Source organism: Mauremys reevesii, linkage group 1 (assembly GCF_016161935.1).
Source record: "Mauremys reevesii isolate NIE-2019 linkage group 1, ASM1616193v1, whole genome shotgun sequence".
In the NCBI taxonomy this organism is placed as follows: domain Eukaryota; kingdom Metazoa; phylum Chordata; order Testudines; family Geoemydidae; genus Mauremys; species Mauremys reevesii.
The window spans coordinates 291,419,702-291,442,729 of NC_052623.1; the positions used below are offsets into that span (position 1 = coordinate 291,419,702).

The 23,028-nt window shown below is 43.4% G+C and overlaps 1 protein-coding gene across 3 annotated transcripts in view; it reads left to right on the forward strand.

Annotated features, from left to right (window-relative positions):
• OSBPL8 (oxysterol binding protein like 8) overlaps positions 1-23,028 on the forward strand; it is a 179,235-nt gene that overhangs the window by 42,631 nt on the left and 113,576 nt on the right. For 2 of the 3 annotated variants that reach the window (XM_039498130.1, XM_039498138.1), the window contains exon 2: positions 18,754-18,862. In XM_039498130.1, coding sequence (XP_039354064.1) covers positions 18,821-18,862 — 42 coding nt within the window. In that variant the 5' untranslated portion in view covers positions 18,754-18,820. Of the gene's footprint in view, positions 1-18,751; positions 18,863-23,028 lie in introns of those variants that run through there. The other variant, XM_039498144.1, reaches the window with a different exon arrangement.

The following is a 23,028-nucleotide window of genomic DNA, read 5'->3' on the forward strand; positions in this document are numbered from 1 at the left end:
CAAGGATTGAACTCACAACCCTGGGTTTAGCAGGCTAATGCTCAAACCACTGAGCTATCCCTCCCCATGTCACGGTCACTGTATGTGGTTCTGGTCTCAGCTAATAAAGTTCCACAGCCAGCAGATACCTGATCAGTTCTGACAAATGCCTTCCTCAGCATCCATCCTGCCATTTTAGTAAGCCACTTGCAAACACCATTTCCCCAAAGAGAGGACTTAGCCACTGGGAACCTGATGTCACCAGCCTTTCTTCCTCTGCTCCCATCTACATGCTAATCTACTACCTGGTCACCACCACCTCTCCCCAGGGCTGTTTCCCTTCTCCCCTGCAAGCCTGACCTGCTTCCCTTGACATTCCTTTCCTACGGGTGACCTTTGGTCCTTGAAGTTAACTCGGGTTTCTTTATCTGCTCCTATCTTAATGGCCCCCAGTAGTCATAGAGCCACCTGCAGCTTCTCTGGCTACAGCCATGGGGCCAATTGCCAGAGGCCAGCCTTAGCCTTAGCCTTATTACCTTTTTTATGTTAGAAAACTGTGAATGAATAATTCATTTCTTACTAAATAATTAACTTGACACAAATCACAAACTCCCTTTGGATAGAAATTCAAAGTCAATGCACAAAAACAGCACTTAATTTTAAAATTTTTTCCCATATTTATTCAACGCATCAAAAATGTATCAAACAAAGGAAATATTACCTACTTAGTGAATTGAACTGGTTGTTTGTGCTCACCATGCCTGTCAAGGCATTAGAACTAGTAAATCTCATCGTCTCATATCTAGTTTTTATTAATAGATTGGAAGAGGAAAACAACCAGAGGTGAAAGTAAGCCAGTCTTGCCGGTATGCCATACCGAACTGGCTTCCCCAGGCTGGCGATTTAAAGGGCCTGGGGCTCCCGGCAGCGGCTGGAGCCCAGGGCCCTTTAAATTGCCACCAGAGCCCCTGGGTAGCTGTAGCTACTAGTCTAAGGAGGGGTGGCAATTCCAAGGCTGAGCATGCTTGAACCTTGCAATGACAGCACTATGGACTCTAAATCCTCAGCGCTGGCCCTAGGCAGCTGCAGACTCTGCAGTTAGGTACTTCCCTCCTCTAGGCCATGGCTTTAAGTACCTGAGATGCCCATCACCTGCAGCAGAGGCCACCAATTTCCACGCATCCCTCAGCTAGAACATAGTGCAGCAGAAAGTGCAGCCTGAATGGTTTTGGAGGCTGGAGTTCTAGGGGGTTCCCATCCCTGAGCAGCAGCTCTGCAACAAGCTCACATGGCCCCACTCTGCTGTGGGACCAGGACCCTATGAAGACAGTGGAGTTACCCCATGGATAGCCAGTTCTGTCCAAAGCCTGTTGAAGTGAGTGGGAGTCTTTTTTCATTGTCTTTAATGGGCTGTGTATAGAAGCAAAGGACCCCATTCTAGACTCCGGGAGCAAAGTGCATTCTATGCTGCACTGGTTTACTATTGTAACAGGAAGGTCTTACAATACCAGTGAATAATCAACACCTCCTACCGCACCTAACGTTTTCTGAGATGCTTCCCACCCAATTAATAAATGTAAACCTGCTTAGCTTACAAGGGCTGAAAATATCAGGTAGTATGGTTACAAAAGCAAGGCACTTCTGAATTCACTAGGAATTTTGGATGTGCACAGAACAAACAGGACTGGACCTGCATGGTTACAAAACTCAGGTGGTCGGGAGCCCCGGGGCTCGGGCGGCGATTTAAAAGGGCCCATGGCTCTGTGGTGGTAGTGGTGGCCGGAGCCCCAGACCCTTTTAAATCGCAGCCCGAGCCCTGGTGCTGGAGCTCTGGGGTAGCGGTGTTTAAACTATACTTTACATACCATAGTTTACATACCATACTTAGTTAACTTAAGGTTGCAACAATTTTTTTTACATTTTTTTTATTTGCTTTACACAATTTTTGCTTTTACAAATTTTGTGTTACTAAGGTTACAGCTTAGCCTGACAATTGCTCACAGAGGGGACTGTTTGCATTGAAATTTCCTGCAAACCCCTGTTAGGTTTGTGTGTTTTTTTTGTTTTGTTTTTTGTTTTTTGGTTTTTTTACTTTTACATTCCCCCTTTTGTGCTTCTAGCACAACTAACATTTTAAAACCTTTATTTGCATTAAGCTTTGGATTTTAGATTTTACATTAAATGCTTTAACCTTATGGGTTTTGATTGGCTGCGGTGACAATGCATGATTAGCATTACTATTATGTTTTTTACAACAACATACTTTTGAACTAAATAACAATACAAGCAGTAACATTTTTATGGTAATATGATGGGGTTGTACAGTTTTAGTTACAAAGCACAATACATTATACCTAGTATATTAAGTAGACACTTTATAAACTGTATGAAAAGCATTTTTTAACTTAATATATATTTTGAAGCATATGAATTTACCCTTGTAATTTTAGAGATACTTTGAATCTCTGGTAACAGTGAAAGCAAATTTTGAAATTGATTAGGTACTAAGCTAGTTTAATTAAAGGGTATTTGAAACCTAAAGGGCTACTTATAAAACTTTATTTGTAGGCCAGTAAAATAATATGATTGCTTGCAGTAGTGGTGAGATTAAAATAAACATTTTGTAACGTGGTGGCCTCAGTATGTACACAGCTATTATTAGCTTGGAAGAGTAGGTGTTTTGTTAGGGTAGCTTTTTGTTTTATATTTTTTTAGCAAACATTGCTATGAATAGTGACAACATTTTTTGGCTTTAGTTACGTATACACTGAAACTGTGGGGGTTCTAATGGCCAAAATGTCCATTGACTTTTTAACTTTATTTAAATGTTTGGTGTTATTTTAGGAGCACTGACTAGAAATTGATTAGTCATACTAGGTAGTCGAATTTTTTTTAATGTTTTGGTGAATTACCCAATTTTATATGCTTTTTTTTTTTTTATGGACCTGGCAGGATTCGATATGTGGGAGCCCATACCCTTTCAACCTGTCCGTATGCTTGGAAGGAGCACTGCGAACGTTCACATTTTCACCCAGAAAATTTTCAAGTGTGGTTTTTATGGCCACAGATCAGATGGTAATTTTGAAGTGTCTGTAAAGGCAGTGGGCCATGCCTGGTGCTCTAGATTACTTTGAATGGCCATTAGCTGGTCATTTAGGAAATTTTGAACATGCTGAATTTTACTGCATTGTCTTTTTAGCCTTAGTGATATATAGTACCATTTTTGCCAACAGCTTTTGGGTTATTTTATTACAAGTAAAATTTTTAGTGGCAGAACATACTTTTTGAGTATGAGTTTGAGTATGCTGCACTGGTTTACTATTGTAACAGGAAGGTCTTACAATACCAGTGAATAATCAACACCTCCTACCGCACCTAACGTTTTCTGAGATGCTTCCCACCCAATTAATAAATGTAAACCTGCTTAGCTTACAAGGGCTGAAAATATCAGGTAGTATGGTTACAAAAGCAAGGCACTTCTGAATTCACTAGGAATTTTGGATGTGCACAGAACAAACAGGACTGGACCTGCATGGTTACAAAACTCAGGTGGTCGGGAGCCCCGGGGCTCGGGCGGCGATTTAAAAGGGCCCATGGCTCTTTGAGTAACCAATACAATAAGGACTCCCCCCCCCCTTTTTTTTTGACATACTACAGACCCCTGGAATGGCCATTATATTAATTTTATTATAAAATTTTAATTTTAAGTTTTTGAAGCATAATTGTAACAATGATATATATCAGAGGTAGGCAACCTATGGCATGCATGCCAACGGCGGCACGCAAGTTGACTTTCAGTGGCACTCACACTGCTCAGGTCCTGGCCACCAGTCCAGGGGGCTCTGCATTTTAATTTAATTTTAAATGAAGCTTCTTAAATATTTTAAAAACCTTTATTTACTTTACATACAACATTAGTTTAGTTATGTATTATAGACTTATAGAAAGAGACCTTCTAAAAAGGTTAAAATGTATTACCGGCACGCAAAACTTTAAATTAGAGTGAATAAATGAAGACTTGGAACACCATTTCTGAAAGGTTGCCAACCCCTGTTATATATTTTTATTATTTTTTGACCAGTTTTTTATTTGTTTATATGGAATATTTTAAACCTTAAAATTTTTTTAAAACACTATTTAAATTACTGAAGTGTGAAGGCCTTAGCCATTGGATTTTGTTAGATATATGGCATTGTTTGTATTTGGATGTGTTACAGGGGTAATAGTGTAATGGAGGAAATGGCAGGGCAGTGCCTTTGGTATTTGTCATTTAAAATTTAATTAGGGAGGGCAATACATGCTGAAGGTACTTATTCAAAAACACAGGGCGCAGCCTGTAGAATAAACCCCAAAATTCAATTAATACTACAATTTTAAGCATGGGTTTTACAATTTTTTTAAAAAATTTTTTGCTAGTGTATAATTATTTGTTTTTTTTACTAGGGTTAGTTTTTAATGTTTTTTGTAGTTAGGAATTTTTGGACTTTGGCAATTTTAGCGGAATGAGGTGGGGTTTTTTTGGAAGCAATTGTGGCTCAACATTATACAGGGGAGAGGTTACTAGCACATTACCTTGTAGTGCTTTGGTTTTTGTAGCAAATACTAAATGCAGGTTAGCTTTGTTAGTGGACAAGGGAGAGGTTACTAGCACATTACCTTGTCCTTTTTTGCTGTTTAGAAGGAGGGAAATAAAATACCGAAAGAAAAGACAGGCTGATTAATAGTAGGAATGGAATTATTTTGAGGCAGAGGGGCTTTTTTGCAGTGAGAAGCATAGGTCCAGGCAATTAGTCCTTGACACTTTACAGCGGTGTTGGTAGTTAGCAGGACTTGGTAAGGGCCTTTTTTTTTTTTTATTTTTTTTTTTTACAATGAACACACACGTATTTCCATTATACAGTACTTTAGTTTTATTATATAACATATGCCACATATGTTTTTGTAGTAAAATGACTTTATTAAAGAGCTTTGGAGCAAGAAGCCAGGACAAGCATACCCACTTTTGAATCATAGAATATTAGGGTTGGAAGGGACCTTAGGAGGTCATCTAGTCCAACCCCCCGCTCAAAGCAGGGCCAATCCCCAGACAGATTTTTACCCCAGTTCTCTAAATGGCCCCCTCAAGGATTGAACTCACAATCCGGGGTTTAGCAGGCCAATGCTCAAACCATTGAGCTATCCCTGCCCTCAAATGAAGAATCCACTTGGTACAACCTTTGGTGTTTAATAGCTTTTTATTTCATTTTATTTTTTTTAGCTTTTTGGCTAGAAATTTGAGGTAGCCAGAAGGATTTTATGTGCAATATGGGGAGTGCGTTAACCTTTCATGTCCTTGTTTCTAAAGACTGTTGGTATGCAAAATTTTAACAACAATTTTTTAATTAAAAGATTTGGCCAACGAAGTTTTATTTAAGCAAATGTATTAGATTTTAGTATATTACAAAATATTTAAATATAAAAATGTATTTTAAATTGAATAAAACAGTTATTTGCATTTTTATTTAATTTTTTAATTTAATTTTGAACTAGACTGTTTTATGAAAATATTAAACAGTTTGGCTACAAGACAAATACCACAAGACAGGACATAGAACACAGAACATAATTTTTATTGTGCTTGTAAATGGATGGTATGTTGATTGCTTTTTAGCTGGCATTAGTTTTTTGTTTTTATATATATATATATATATATATATATATATATATATATATATATATATATATATACACACACACACCCTTATTAATTGCAGGCAAAACAGAGGAATTATTTATATTTTTTTGTATTTGTTTTATAGGCAGCTTAGTTTTTAATGGCTTTTATTTTTATTATTTAGGTAATTTGCGTTAAAACAAACATTTTTGGCTTGCTTTTGGATTAAAGTTATTAGCTGCTTAGAGACTTTGTCTTAAAAGGACATAATTAACTTTTAACTTTGTTTTTAGACACACAGCGATTTGAAAAAGACAACACAACCTATTGTGGCTTTCTTTGGAGTTTTAATATGATTTTAATTAAACAGCATGGTAGGTTTGCATTTTTTTTTTACCCCTGCTACAATATACACTGCATGTGTTTTGGGGAAAATCCATAGTTTTTTATAATTTAATTTTTATAACACCAGTTACATTAATTTTTACACAAGGTGTAACTGTTTTTTTTTGTGCTTACAAAATTTTTATGCACCCCTAGTAAAGTGACAGCTTGACCACACAGAGCCAGAGGCACTGTTCTTTTTTTATACTAGATTTTTTTAGTTGCTATTTTGTTACTTAAAATCAAATTTAATTTTTTTATTTTTTTGGCTTTGACTACCCTGCTGCAGCCACAACCTTTGGTCTTTATTTAAAACATTTTAAATTTTGTAAATAATTAAGTCACTTTAAGGATTAAATGCTAAATACCATATTAAATAACACTAGTTTCCTGTATCAGAGGGGTAGCCGTGCTAGTCTGGATCTGTAAAAAGCAACAGTCCTGTGACACCTTTAGGACTAACAAATGTATTGGAGCATAAGCTTTCGTGGGTGAATACCCACTTCATCAGACGCATGTAATGGAAATTTCCAGAGGCAGGTGTAAATATGCAAGCAAGAATCAGTCTGGAGATAACGAAGTTAGTTCAATCAGGGAGGGTGAGGTCCTCTGCTAGCAGTTGAGGTGTGAACACCAAGGGAGAGTATTTTTGGTTTTGCAACTTTAAAACAATACCAATTTATTTAAAATTTATTAAAAAAAACAGATTGTACACAGCAGGAGTGTTTTTTAGCAAATTTGATTAACTTATTTATAGTCAAATGATTTTACTTAAATAACCTTTTGTTTGGATTACTTACAGACATTTTTATCAAGTTTTGCTGCTTGATTTTTTTTTTTATTAGCAGCTACAGAGTTAACTTTTTTGTTGTTGTTGTTGCTTGCCTGCTTTTTGGGCCTGTGTTGAACTTTTTTTTTTTTTTTTTTTTTTAATGGGCTTAGGCTTATTTTATTTATTTAGCAAGGAGGGTGGGCTTTTTGACTAGCCCCTACCCTTTTTGGTCTTTTTAAAAAATATTACGTGGGTTAGCCGAATTATTTTCCGTGAGGCTTGCCACTTGGACAGAATGCACAGCCAATTGGCGTTTAACTGTTCAATTTTTTTTAGCTGTTAGGTATATTTTTTAAATTATTTTTTAACTTTTTTATTTTTTAATTTTGCTACGACTGGGGGTAGATTCACCTGCCACCCTTCCCCATCAGCCGGGGTGGAGAGAGGACTGCTAAACCCCTTTTTGGTTCCCAGACCTATTGCGGCTGAGAGAGAACACACCTTTAATTATGCAATTTTTAACATATAATACCAAACAAAGCAAACATAAAATAACAAGTGCAAAACAAATAGATGATGTGTGTTCTGCAGGGATCCCCCCTTTTTTAAATTTTTTACCAAAAGTGTGACAGATTTTTGTTTCTGCTTTATTTTTTGTGTCAGATGATTAGGGTGACACCGCAGGATTGTTGGGGGAAGATGAAGAAAACACACCATGTTTTCTGACTGAATTTTAAACCTTTATTAATAAAATAATAAAACAATAACAGAGAGTGTTGGGAATGTTCCCACATCACTCAGGGGAAGAAAAATGTTAATGCCCTAAGCCACTTTTATACTTACACATGTACGTCCAGACTGGCCACATCTGTGTATAACGTCCAGAGAAAGCGCTGTGCAATTTTCAACTTGCTTTCGCTTTTGGGAGGGCTGTTCTTTTATGCCCTGGGTTTCCTGGGGCGTTTTTTTAGAGACCCTGAGCTTGGTATTTTAGTCCAGGCCAGCTGACTGTGGCTTTTTTAGTGTTCCCAAACCACATCAGCTCCAGGGTTGCAAAGGCAGACTGTTGGGTCTTACTGGGCAGCCAAGCTTTTTCTTTGTACTTGGCATGGTCTGTGTTGATTCTTGACCTTAAACACAGAGCAGCTTTTTTTTATTTTTGGGCCAAGCCGAATTTTTTAAATTAACCCTTTTTGCTTTTAGCTTTACCTTACTTGGGGATATAAGGAAGCCGAGAGAATGAATAAAATGGTTTGGGTAGGGAGGCATCTGGATGCTGTAGACCAGGGGTAGGCAACCTTTCCGAAGTGGTGTGCCGAGTCTTCATTTATTCACTCTGATTTAAGGTTTCGTGTGCCAGTAATTCATTTTAATGTTTTTAGAAGGTGTCTTTCTATAAGTCTATAATATATAACTAAACTATATGGTTGTATGTAAAGTAAATAAGGTTTTAAAAATGTTTAAGAAGCTTCATTTAAAATTAAATTAAAATGCAAAGCCCCCCGGACTGGTGGCCAAGACCCGTGCAGTGTGAGTGCCACTGAAAATCAGCTCGTGTGCCGCAGGTTGCCTACCCCTGCTATAGACAAATTGTTTCCATTGTGTGTCAGAGGCTTTTGGTGATGTAAGGGTTCCTCTGAGGCAGGCCTGCACAATATACGGCCTCACTGTGCAGCCCGCGGGGGGATTCTAAATCCCTCGCACAGGGCGCTCTGCGGGCAGCCTAGAGCCCTTTAAATCCCAGCCGCGGCCAGGAATCAAAGGGCTCTGCGCTGCCCGCAGCGGTGGGGAGCCCTGAGCCCTTTAAATCTCAGCCGTGGCCGGGAATCAAAGGGCTCTGGGCTGCCCGCAGAGATTCCCGGCCGTGGCTGAGATTTAAAGGGCTCAGGGCTCCCCGCCGCTGCGGGCAGCCCAGAGCCCTTTGAATCCCGGCTGCGGCTCCAGCGGGTGGGCTGGGGCTGGGATTTAAAGGGCTCGGGCTCCCCTCAGCGGCAGAAGCTCTGGGCCCTTTAAATCCCTGCCCCAGCCCCGGAAAGCTCCAGGTTCTCCCAGCCACCGGAGCCCCGGACCCTTTAATTTGCCCCTAAGGGCTCCCAGCCACCGCTTCAGCTGGGAGCCCCTGGTTGATTTAAAATCAAGTATCACCTCCCCACCCCCAACCTTCCTTTTTGGCCCATAGCTGTTTTGGTGGGGTGACACTGGGAAAGGAGAGTTTGTTTCTGCAGGGCTGGGTAGTGCTGGAGCGGGCTGTTTTCGTGGGGCCGGGAGGTACTGGGGTGGGGTGTTTCCGTGGGGCCGGGGGGTTTCGGCCCTCAGCTGTTTTCTTTGGAGTAATGTGGCCCTCGCCGCTTTATGAGTTGTGCAGGCCTGCTCTGAGGTATGTAAGTTTATTTAAATCAAAGGTACCTTTTAGTGGGAATTGTTTAGCTGGATTATTATGCGTGCAAAAATTCCAATTTTCTAAATATTTGCAGGTTCTGGGACCATAATGTACGTACATGTAATATGCTGGGGTACCCTTAAGGGGTGAGAGGGAATGCTTAGACTTTCCCTCACCCATTTTCCAATCACACAGGGAGGGTATCCTGTCTGCTAGCAGCTCATAAACTAAGGGTCTCACCCCACAGGGCACTCACACAGGAAAGATGAACGAGGATGGCCACGACCCTTCTACACCTCCCTTCAGCAAAGAGCATTGGCTAGTCTCAGAGAGATGGCACCGCTTACTCTTATTGCTTCCAGTGAGATGGTGAGATCAGTCAGTGACTCATACGGAGAGGAAAGAGGGGAGGGAAGATGGGGTCACGCTCTCCTAGACCCAGGCAGGCCCCTCGCTGGACGATGCCAGGCAGAGACAGCCCACCTTGGGTCGGATCTTTTTACCGATCCACTAGGTGGAGTTACCGGGCTTGCTTTAGAGCAGGGGTCGGCAGCCTTTCAGCAGTGGTGTGCCAAGTCTTCATTTATTCACTTTAATTTAAGCTTTCGCGTGACAGTAATACATTTTAGCGTTTTTAGAAGGTCTCTTTCTATAAGTCTATAATATATAACTAAGCTATTGTTGTAAGTAAAGTAAATAAGGTTTTTAAAATGTTTATGAAGCTTCATTTAAAATTAAATTAAAATGCTTATTATTATTATTATTATTTTATTAATAAAAGGTTTAAAATTCAGTCAGAAAACATGGTGTGTTTTCTTCATCTTCCCCCAACAATCCTGCGGTGTCAGAGCCCGCCCGGACTAGTGGCCAGGACCCAGGCAGCGTGAGTGCCACTGAAAATCAGCTTGTGTGCCAACTTCGGCACGCGTGTCATAGGTTGCATACCCCACTTTAGAGTATTTCTGGTCACAAGCCTATGACTTTGCAGAATACTTTGGGTGTCTTCCGGCAACTCTCATTCACACTGGTGTACATACACACACCAAGGCCTTTGTTTTTAAATACCATGATGCATCAGTGTGTTTTAATTTTTTTTTAAACCTGAGGGCGTCACCACAACCCCTCTGTCCGGACTGAACACACCTGTGTTTTTGAGGGTGTTACTACAACCCCTCTGCACCGGTGCATTAACCTTATGCATTTCCCTTATGCATTAACCTTGTTGGGGGCAGCCAAACTATAGTCCTCAGTACCACTTCCAACTAACCTTATTGGGGGCGGCAAAACAGTTCCCCAGTACTGCTCTGCATCTGATCTTGCTGCACAGTCAATAAGATACTACAACAAATCCACCCAACACAATTTTTATGCACAAGCTTCTAAAATTATAAACTGACTGCCAACTATTCCCAGCTGTCTCTCAATCTAACTCTTCTTAACTAAGGAGTAGGGGTGTGTGGAAGGTGGTATAAGATCTTAAATCATTAATGTATGCAGGGTCATAAATTCAGTTCTTGTCAGAATAAGTAAACTGCCTAGTAAAAATATAGTGTATTGCTTTTTGTGTCTAAGGTACATGTGTTAATGATGTGAAATTGCAATCTGTGCTTTTAGAAACCAAATAATTTCTACATACCAGAATCTTGAGTGGTGTCACTATGCAGTATTATTTTGTTAGCCTTTATCTTTCTGAGACCTTATTTCATCAGCAACAGTTTGATGTACCCATATTTCATTGCTTGTATGTTTTGAAGACTAAAAGCAATAAACAAACTCCTTAAAACGTAAAGGAGGCATTCTAGGGTTGAAATTTATATGCAGGGTTCTATGTGTAATGTGATTATGCAGCTGTCAATTTTCTCTTTCTTGTAAAATTGGGCTAAATGAAAGCTTAGGATTTTGTAGCATAAGTCTATAGCCCTTGCAGTTGTGAAGGTAACCCAACAGTGCACAGTGTAAACCAATGTTGTGATACTTGTGAATAGCTTGGAACAGTAGGTCTGGGTGTCGTGAACAGAGCTACTTATTATCTCCATTGGATACTGGCTCCAAATCCTAACCAAGGATACTTCAAACGTTGACATTGCTTCTCTGATCTTGGCAGAAACGTCAGGCTAATACTTCACCATTGTTGGATGTAAGCTAGTTGCTGTCAGGATCTTGCTGGTGTGGAGAATGAAGAATTCTCTATCCCGTTTTGCATAGGAGTGGAACAAGTAATACATCGCTTCTCCCCAGGGTACCAAATTCCAAATGCCTTTTGGTTCCCAGAAAACAATACCACCACCTACACCTTTCTCTCTGTCCAAAGCCCTATCTGCCAAAACCTCAGTCTTCCCACTTAAAGCCTCTGCAATGCTGTTGTGTGTTTTAATACAGAAATGACAGTTGGGGTGAGGTGGGGTGGTGTAGTGCAAAATGAAATTAAACTTAAATTTAATATTAACAAGAAACTACACATTGCACCATACTGGAAAGGAGCAGCAGCAGTGGGAGAGGGCCTATGGGAACAGTGTCACCTAATGTAGAGGTCCCCGACACACACAACACAGGTCTAAATTACATTGTCAATACATATATCTGCCAGTCCCACCGTTTCTTATTACACCCTAGTAACTTGAGGGAAATTGGAGACTCCAACTGTAACTGAGATGTGTTGGGCTCCTGACCAAATAGTCACAACTAACTGTGGCAATTTTCAGTTTAATAGTTTTCTGAATAATAGTTGAGTCTCTTTGGAGTCTGAGAATGCAAATTTTACTTATACAAGAAATAATTCAAATGTTTCTTATAACTGAAATAACAAACTTTTTTTTTTTACTTAATAGTTAATATTTAATAGTCCCTTCCATAAGGACCTCATTGTCATTGTGATTAGCAAGCAAATCATCCCCAAAAGGGTACTGAAAATGCTGTTTACCTTGTGTACTCAAGGTCTTGTCAGACATCCACTATTGTTGGATAACTAAATATTTTTACAAATTTATCAATGTGAAAAGACTGCTTTAAACATATATGTAATCTGGAAATTGATTTTTTTGTATCACTTTAAACATTTTAGTGTTTTAGCAAATTAAATATCTTCAGATAGCTTAGTACCGATGAATAACAGCATAAAATGGTAGCTGGAGATAGGGATAAAAGTGGTAAAGAACAAAATTGTCGTCTTGTTTCTAAAGAGTTGTTGGAGGGAAATGGCAATTCATTTTTCAAAAATGAAATTTTGGTATTTTGTTAATCTGAATTCCCTGTATACTGTGTATAAGAGAGAGCTTTGGCACAGATGTAACTTCTGGAACTGAAGCTGCTGAAAGATGCTTCATTTGTCAATGAATTGTTTTTCACCTCAAGTAATTTAGGATGAGTTTTTTACTTCTATTTGTTAATTTTTTAAAAATATTTTTTTTGCCTTCTGCATCACCTTGAGTTGACTCCTTGTGACCTTTCTGTGTGTTGGGAAATATGAACAGTATGCCTTTTAAAGGAAAAGTTTTTAACCAAGTACTACATATAGATTTTCAATATGTCAAACAATAACATTAAAACATAAAGTTGCCACACTGTCTTGGGTAATCCAGCTATATGACACATCACTGCACCACTTTTGTAAGATCATCCTTAATCCTGTGATCCTCTAATAAATAGCATTAGTCTTGCAATTTCTAGCCACAATAGAAGATATGAGTGCAATGGCAATAGTAACCCATGACTTCATTACTTTTAAAATTTTCTCTGTTTAATATTGTGATGGATTTATTAAAATGAGTTTTTACACGATTCCTATAGGAATTTTATCTAATGCATACTGTAGTTATATAACTTTAAAACAAAAGAAACTTTACGGAATGTTCTGATACTGCCTAACAATTGTTCATGGTGGAATTTCTGTCCTTGTGTATAGATGTACTGATACTGTCTCAAATTATATGATCTTGTACACTACCTTTCTCTCCCTCACACCTGGCCTCAATTTCTTGTGTACATTAAACAGTGAATGGGGGTCCAGAGCAGTGTTTCCTTTAGTTTTTTCCACCCATGTGCAGAACGAATTTTGTTATGTGCACCAATATGGAGGTGATGTGTGACACGTCACCTCCATATTGGTGCGCATAACAAAATTCATTTGGTGAGGGTGTGGCCGAGGGGTTTGGAGTGTGGGAGGAGGCTCAGGCCTGGGGCAGAGGATTGGGTGCAGGGGTGTGAGGGCTCTGACTGGGGGTGCAGACTCTGCGGTGGGGCTGGGGATGAGGGTTTGGGGTGCAGGAGGGTGCTCCGGGGTTATGGCAGGGAGAGAGAACTCTTCCCAGCACGCTTGCTCTCTCTCTCCTCCCTGACCCCGGAGCAGCACCTGAGCTTAGGGGAAGAGGTGACTCTCTCCTCCATGGCAGCACCTGGCCTGGGGCTGCAGGGTAGGTGCCCCTTCCACAGCCCCAGCAGATTCAGGCCAGGGCCGAGTTTAGGCTGGGGAAGGGGTGCCTCAGCCGTGCCTGGGGCCGGGTTGGCGGAGGGGCACCTTGGCTGCGGCAGGTCACCAGGTGGGTTCCCTGAGCACCTGCACAGAGTTAAATAGGCTGCTGCATGGCTCCATGGCCACGCAGCTTACAGGGAACTTAGGTCCAGAGCAATTCTTGTCTGTTCTTCTTCGAGTGATTGCTCATATCAATTCCAGGTAGGTGTGTGCGTGTGCCGTGTGCACAGATGTCAGAAACTTTTTCCCTAGCAGCTACCAGTCGGGCCGGCTGAGGAGTCCCCTGGAGTGGCGCCGATATGGTATTCTATATGAGACCCTGCCGGCCCTACCCCCCTTCAGTTCCTTCTTACCACCCGTGACGGTTGTTGGAATAGTGGTCTCTTGTCTCATCAAGTGCTCCACTTATCCCTAGCTTCTCTTATCTTGATTGTCGATTAATTGCTATTAGTTAGCATTAAGTGTTTCCTATAGTATTAAGAGTAGTTTAGTAGTTGAGGGCAGTCCCCTCAATGACTGCCCTGCAGGGCTCTGGGGCATGCCGTCCCAAGGCTTCAAGCCTTGCAACTCTTGGAACAAGCCCATGCCTATGGGCGACCTCCACAATTCCTGTCTCAGGTGTCTGGGGGAGCGCCATCAGGCGGACAAGTGTAGAATCTGTAAGGCGTTCAAGCCCCGGACGTGAAAAGAGAGGGAGATTCGACTCAAGCAACTCCTCATGGAGTCCGCTTTGCGGCCCTCTCAAGACTCGGGCCCAACCGCTTTGGAGCGGAGTGCCCCTCTGCAGTACCGTCTTCGGCACCACGGAAGATCCCACGCTCATCTCGGGACTGGCGATCTCCCGGGCCCCAAAAACGCCCGTGTTGGCACCGCTGTCATTCCCTGGTTTCTGGGAAGAAGCAAGCCTCGGAAGGACCCCGTTAGGGCCGAAGCAGTTTTCCCGATCCTGACCGAGCAAGACTCTAACCAGGCCTCTAAGCAGGACAAGGCCGCCAGGCCCAGACCTGCTCATCCCAGCCCTGGGACGGTGCACAAGGGACAGTGCAAGTGGAAGAGATCACATTACCTTTCACACTGGATACCTTCGAGGCCACCAGAGGGCTCATCGAAATGACAGTTCCGGTGCCTCCGGCCCCAGCACTGGCCCCCGAGTCCTGGTACCGTCCAAGGGTAAACCAGCGATGTTCGGAATGGCAGCCCTCAGACCAGCATCTCCACGCTGTTCCGAGTCCCAGCACCGCCACAGGTACCGGTCTGATTCACGGCACCAGTTAGACTCGCGGTGCTGGTAATAGGTAATAATTGGAGATATACCAATCTCCTAGAACTGGAAGGGACCTTGAAAGGTCATTGAGTCCAGCCCCCTGCCTTCAGTAGCAGGACCAATTTTTGCCCCAGATCCCTAAGTGGCCCCCTCAAGGATTGAACTCACAACCCTGGGTTTAGCAGGCCAATGCTCAAACCACTGAGCTATCCCTCCCCCTCTCGCAGTCCTGATCCTCGGAGCTGTTCCTGCTCGAGGTCGCTATCAACTGCTGGGTCATGGTCCCGCTCCAGATCCAGGTCATGATCGGTGACCTCGCTGCACCGTTTGGACCAATGCAGTGTGGAACTCTGATCCCCACGTCGACTGTTGCACTGGCCCACGGCCTGCCACCGCGTTCCATCGTGGCACTGGTCGCCAGAGTGGCACCGCTCTACTGCCTGGCACCGCTCTATTGCCCGGCACCGGTCGCGATCAGCCTCCCGGTACTGATCCCCTCATGACCTGCGCCTACCAAGGGACTCAGTGCCACCTTTGCTTCACTCGCGCACTGCTCCTTCTTGGCTGTTGTGATCTCGTTCCCCTTCTGGCAGGTCGGAGAGAGCCTCAGAGTTCTCAGACATTCCCCAGTCGGGACCGGGGAGCCTCAGATCCCCTAGCACCAAACTGGCAGCCCCAGTGGCAATTTTGGACCCTCTGGGCATATCATCAGGCCCAGGGCGCGCCCCCCCCAGATGCCTGGCCACCATCAGGATTGGGCGCCCGGCCCTCCGAGGTGACTCTCAGCCGCCCCCCTCCGGACCCAGACCAACCTGCAGAGCCAGCACCCGTGGTGCCAGGCGCCCAGGAGGAACCACCCGTGCACCCAGGAGGAACCACCCGTGCCTAACCAGGAAACTATCTCCGCACCGGCCCTTCCAGTGGAGTTGTCTTCGTCCTCCCCTGATGAGGCTGTGGCTGGCACGTCCACATCTGGTCCACCCCCGAAGGACTTTAGTTCTTTAAGGACCCTATTGAGGCACGTGTCCCTCAATATGAACCTCCAAATTGAGGAGGTTGTGGAGGAGGACCACCCTACGGTGGACATTCTAGGCCCGGAGGGGCTTTCCAGGGTGGCTCTCCCCATGAATAAAACCATCCAGAACAATGCCAAGTCTATCTGGCAAACCCTGGCCTCCATTCCTCCCACAGCTAAGGCGGTAGAAAGAAAGTACTTTGTCCCCACCAGGTGTTATGAATACCTTTTTACCCACTCCGCCCCATGCTTGCTTGTGGACGAGGGGTGAATGCCAAGGAAAGGCAGGGCCAACAAGGGCCTGCTCCCAAGTCAAAGGAAGCTAAGCGGCTGGACCTTTTTGGGAGAAAAATTTATTCTACTGGGGGTCTCTTGCTGTGGATCGCTAACCAGCTAGCAGATGTCATTCTGGTAGCTCCTGCTTGGCTGCATCAGTGTTAGTACCTGTTCCTGCTGGACCTGTCAATCCAGGCTCCCCTGCGTCTCCTTCTCAGTGCTGACCTCATCTCTTAGAACCACAGTCGTCTCCTGCACCCAGACCTTCAGTCACTCCACCTCATGGCCTGGAGGATCTGTGGCTAAACCAGGCTGAACGTGCCTGTTCGGACTTGGTAAGGCGGGTGCTTCTCAAAAGTTGCAAGTCGTCAACCAGGCTTACCTATGAAACCAAGTGGAAAAGGTTTTCCAGCTGGTGCGCTCAGTGGCAGGTGCCCCCGCTTCAGGCTCCAATTCCGTGCATCTTGGACTACCTGATATTCCTAAAGGACCAGCACCTAGCCTTTGGATTCCTTAAGGTCCACCTCGCGGCCATCTCTGCGTTTCACCCTGGCATGGCCGGGTGCTCCGTGTTTGCACACCTGGTCGTGTGGCGTTTCCTCAAAGGCCTGGAGAAAATCCATCCTCTGACGAAGCCACCCGTGCCTGCATGGGACCTTAACTTGGTCCTCTCTTGCCTTATGGGCCCTCCTTTTGAGCCGCTGGCCTCCTGCTCGCTTCTCTCTCTCTCTCCCTCCCTCCTGGCAGGTCACCTTCCTAGTGGCCATCACTTCCGCATGTCGGGTGTCCGAAACTACGGGCTCTCACATGTGAGCCGCCCTGTACTGTCTTTTTCATAAAGATAAAGTTCAACTAAATCTTCACCCAGCCTTCCTACCAAAAGTGGTCTCCCGCTTCCATCTGAGCCAGGATATCATCCTACCCGTTTTCTACCCAAAACCGCATGCTGATCTTCGTGAACAACGTCTCCATTCTCTTGATGTTTGAAGGGCACTCGCCTTCTATATAGACCGGACAAAGCCCTTTCGTAAAACAACCCAGTTTGTCGCCATTGTGGAGCAGATGAAAGGCGCCCTGGTTTCCTCTCAATGAATGTCTTTGTGGATCACCAGGTGCATTCGTGCTTGCTATAACCTGGCAAACGTCCCTCCGCCTGCTGTTATGGCTCACTCCACGAGAGCTCAGGCGTCATCAGCTGCCTTCCTGGCACACGTTCCTCTCCAGGAAAACTGCAGGGCTGCCATGTGGGCCTTGTTTTCACACCTTCACGTCCCACTATGCCATTGTCCAGCACTCTCAGGATGATGCGGCCTTTGGCAGAGTGATCCTCCAGTCTGCGGTTCCTTGACTCTGACCCCATCTCCGAGGTAAGGCTTGGGAGTCACCTAACTGGAATTGATATGAGCAATCACTCTAAGAAGAAAAAACAGTTACTCACCTTTCTGTAACTGTTGTTCTTCAAGATGTGTTGCTCATATCTATTCCATTCCCACTCACCTTCCCCTCTGTTAGGAGTATCTGGCAAGAAGGAACTGAAGGGGGGTCGGGCCGGCAGGGTCTTATATAGAACGCCATATTGGCGCCACTCCAGGGGGCTCCCCAGCTGCCCGACGGGTAGCTGCTAGGGAAAAAGTTTCCGACATCCGTGCACGCGGCGCACGCACACACCTAACTGGAGTTGATATGAGCAATCACTCAAAGAACAACAGTTACAGAAAGGTGAGTAACCGTGGTTTTGGTTTTTTTGGGTTTTTTTTGTTTGAGGGTTATACTGTGGTGTGAGCTAGCCTGGTATCATAGCACCCTTTCCTTGTTCCATACAAAACATTGCATCAGATATAGGGAATAAGGCAGTGGTCCTGAGGAAGGGGGTGGAATGATCCTGTGTGTCTTTTGACTGGAACCTAAAAAAACATGAATCCAGTCCCCAGCTCGTCCAAAAATGGCACCATAAGTGGCAAAGTCGCTTAGTCTCTGTGCCTTGGGTCTGTTTAGGCTACTGCTTAAACTGTAGTGGAGATCTTAAAAATTCATAAAAATTTCTGACTAAATTGAGTGCTACGGAACGGTTTTCTTTTACAAGCTTTTCTTTGTTCACTGTAGGGTTTGGATGTTGTTCAGTAATTGAGGCCTGGAGCTACACATTGAACTAAGAGGATGTAAAAAGATACAGAAGAATCTGGTTTTTGCTTACTGACTGTTGTTTATTCACTGGCCTTTGGCAGCTCTATACCTTGAATGAGTGTGATCCTGTGGGGAAAATGACATGTTGTATTTTAAGACTATCACAATGCATGTGCAAAATAGGCCAACCTTAATGTGATCATTTCTTGAGTTTTGGGCGCTTCACTTTGCAGCCTTAATTTTTCTTTAATGTAGGCCCTTTGTACAGGTAGTATGTGGAATCTTTGAGGAAATATGATATGAATGGCATGTGGTAGCAGTTAAGTCATTATTTTTGTTGAACAGTGCTCTAGTTTATTATTGTTAAAGAACACTAGTTATATCTGGTTGCAGTGTTAATTCATTTCAGCCACTGATGATTGATTTGTTCTTTTCCAGGATATGCAGGTTTGCAGCATGGAGGAACTCTAATTGAAAGAAATATTGAGACAAGGCCTCTTTCAACATGGAGACTGTTTTATTTGAAGGGGAACCCGACAGAACTTCGGTGAGTAACGTCAATGTGATTGAACGTATTCAGATTAAATTAACGTGGAGGGTTTTTTTAGGATCACTGATCTTGAGTTTGTATCTAAAATTGCGAGTACTTTTTGGTCAATGCGTGTTAAAAGTAAATTTTGTATCCTATCAGCAGGGGGAAAATATACCAACACTTGTTAAGCAGGGCCTGCCTGGTAACCTTGAAGTAGTACTTTTCACTACCATGGAAGAAATGTTTGATTCCTGGACTTGGTACTCACTATTAGGGGAGGTAAGGTAATAGAGGGCATTCCTGTTAGTCTCGCTGATCAGCATATGAGCAGGGCAGACTAGCTTTCTTTTTCCAGTCAGTGATTGGTAACTGAAGTGCTGCTTCATGAGATCAGGAGTAGGCGGAATGGTAGGGATTCCCAGGACTTTTGCAAGGACAATGAGTACTTTCCAGGGAGGATTGTAAGCTTTCTGGGGCAGGGACCATGTCAGCTTCCATACTGCACCTAGGACTGTGGGGCCCTAATCACCTTCCTTCAAAAACAAAGTAAAACTCATTTAGATTTTTTCCTTTCTTTAGTGAGAATAAAGGAATGCTTAAATTAATTCAATAATTTTTTTTTACTTGAAAAAACTTTTTGATCAACAATAAAAGCAAAAAGAAAATCTTACAGCAGTATTTGGGCCATAAAAATAAGTAATCTAAGGTAGTTGTTTTGCCAGGACATAATCAATAATATGGAAAATGTTTCTATCTGGAGATGAGTATAAAGTGAACTACTTTACAGCCTGCAACAATGTTGGACCTCTCTTTGCTCATTCAGAATTACAACGAGGAGGTCGGTGGCACCTTAAAGACTAACAGGTTTATTTGGGCATAAGCTTTGTGGGTAAAAAACCCACTTCTTCAAATGCATGTGGATACAGGCTAACATGGCTACTCCTCTGATACTTGACATCATTCAGAATTGAACTGCTCCCTGGGAGAGGGTACTCTCCTTTCCAAGGCCTTTGTTCACACCTTGTACGTCAGATGTCAACCACAATATAGGGCCCGTCTGAAGAAACTCCCTGCTCCTCCTCCTCCTGTGGTCATGGTACCTTATTTGCAATGATGAGAATCACGTACCTTTCCTCTGTTATCAACATTTAGCAAATACAGAGATAAAGGTAAATTGGGAAGCAATGCAGACAACTTTAAGTGTGTGGTGTTGGACCTCCTTGACATGCTTTAAAAATGAGATCTATAGGGTAGGTTTTTCTAAGTTCATTAAGGCTACAGATACACTATCCTGTGGTTTGGACTGTGGGGGTGTGAAGAGCAGTGCACGCCAAAGTGTTGTGCTGTGGGTACGAACTAAAAGTTTCCTGGTTTGTGTTAATGTCGTCCTGTTTGAATAGGACAATGTTAGTCTGAACTAGGAACCTTTTAGTTCGTGCCCACTCGGATCACATGGGAGAATTATAGTGCAGCACTTTGGTGCACACTGCTATTCCCACTCCCAATGTCTGAACTGCAGGGCCAAGTAGGCAAGCCATAAATCTAAAATGTTGTGAATTCTCCTTAGAACTGATGTTAATGTTAAGTACTTTTTTCCACTGTTCAGCATTGCTTGCCAGATTAATACTTACAGTAGTAATTAAGTTTGACAAATGTGTACCTTGATTATAGGCGGAATATGAAGTATTTCATGTTTCTATTTTATACCACAGCTATTGCGTTAGAAGTGTTTTTTCAAACTGTAACCACAATTAAAAGTTTCTCTTTTGGGGCCAAAACCTTATCTAAGTATAGTATCTAATTTTCTTAGACTACTACACATTTTAGTTTAACATTGCCTGAAGCTTTTGATTTGCTTAAAGTATTTGAAAATCAATACAGAAATATTACTACTGTATTTAGGATCAGTACAATATTTCATTTCCTTCTTTTTTTTGAAAATCCTTTGTGCACAAATACCCAACATCTTACAGGTTTTGTATTTTTGAAAACTCTCCTTCCAGGGGAGTATGAATAGGGTTGCCAACTCTCCTGGATTGGCCGTGAGTCTCCTGGAATTGGGCTTAATCTCCAGGAGGCTATTGAAGCCAATCTGGGATATTGTAGGCCACTAAAAGTCTGGCAGAGCAGTGGGGCTAAGGCAGGCGCCGTGGCGCTCCATGCGATTTCCAGAAGCGATTAGCATATCCAGTTAGGCACAGGGGCGTCCAGGGGATCTCTGCATGCTGCCCCTTTCCCGACTGCCAACTCTGCAGCTCCCCTTGGCTGGGAACAGCGGCCAATGGGAGCTGTGGGGCACATGGCAGGGGAAGCACATGGAGCCGACTGGCTGCCCCTGAGCCTAGGAGCCACCTCCCAGGAGCTGCCAGAGGTAAGTGCTGCCCGGTCAGAGCCCGCAGCTTACATGCCTTCCTGCACACACCCCAACCCTCTGCCCCAGCCCTGAGCCCCCTCCGGTACCCAAACCCTCCCAGAACCTGCACCCCAACCCCCTACCCCAGGCTCAACCTGGACCCCCCGCCACCTCTTCAGCACCCCAACCTCCTGCCCTAGCCCAGTGAAAGTGAGTGAGGATGGGGGAGAGCAAGTGATGGAGGGAGGAGGAGATGGAGTGAGTGGGGGGTGGGGCCTCGGGGAAGGGATGGGGCAGGGGTAATGGTGTTTGGGTTTGTGTGATTTGATTAGACAGTATGGATAATATGGCAAGTGTGGGTAGCTTAAACTTGAATTTATCCCCTAGAGCCCCAAAAGAGAGGAAACTTGCTGAAATATGCAGGATAGCTGTGTAATATTGAAGGGTTTGAGTAGTGGGAGCCAGAAGTAATAAGGGCTTTTAAAAAAAAATTTTTTTCACTTAATCTTGTGTGCTGTGACCTGGTTGCTTTTGTTCTAGTACTGGGGAAAATAAATTATGACTGAAATTTTCTGTTGCCTGAGTCACATAGTACTGTATTTCCCTTCTTCAGATTGGAGAGAATTCTGCCTCCGTACAGGAGCCCTGGACTGCCATGGTGCTCTAAATTGTACGAGCTGATACAGGCTGAACTGCTGAGCTTTTCATAGACTTTTGCAGATTCCTGTGACTTTCATATTTCCTGAAATCTGTGGGTTACTCACAGGATCCAGGCTCAGGCTGGCCTTCAACTGATGCATGAATTGATTAGGATTCTGTTCATTCATATTGGGATGTGTTCTAGAGCAGAAGTTCCCAAATTGGGGTCCATAGGTCATTTACTGGCAGTCAGCAGAGATCTATCTGGTTTACATTGTGCTGGCTATTCTTATTTAAACTGAGAAAAGAACAGGTGGCAGGGGGGTAAAATCAGATAAGAACACAAGCATGCAGTGTGATTCTTTTTCTTCAAAAGATGGACCATTCTTGGAGTAAAGATGACAAAAAAAAAAAATACTGCCTAATACTACTTTCCCGCCTAAGCAATAGTTGTAGTTACCACAGGGGGAAGTGATCAGTGTGATCACAAATGTGCATGGGAAAGTAGCTCATGACTCAATTTTCTTTTAATATTTAGTGTATACTGTGAGAGTTTGAACTCTCCAGCTCTACAGTTCATGCCTTCTGCTGGTGAGGGAGGAGATCTTGGAGTAGGACTGGTGGCAGGATCGCACTCATGCTACAGCTCTTCTGTTGGTCTGTAGCAGAAGACATCTCATGGTGGTAGGTGGTAATTGGAGATATACCAATCTCCTAGAACTGGAAGGGACCTTGAAAGGTCATCAAGTCCAGCCCCCTGCCTTCACTAGCAGGACCAATTTTTGCCCTATCCTCCCCTCTCTCTCTCAAGGATTGAACTCAACCCTGGTTTAGCAGGCCAAAAAAACCAACCACTGATATCCTCCCCCCATGTCATCCACCTAGACTCAATTGCTGGGTTGGTAGAGAGCAAACAATATGCTGTATGCTTTTGTGGCTTTTAGAGTATGGCTTTCTTGTCCAATTAAAGTCAGTTTGTTCTGTGCATGCGTTTGGAGAATGGGGAAGCTCATAAGAACTAGTAATTTAGTTAGAAAAAAACACCTATACTAATTCTCCTAGCTGTTCTGGTGATGCAGTTCTCAAACTCTCAACTTTAATTTGTTCTTCAGAATAGTTTGGTTGTAGCTTGTGTATTTGGGGGGTGGTTATTGAAATGAGTGATCAAGAGGGCACAGTAATATCAGTT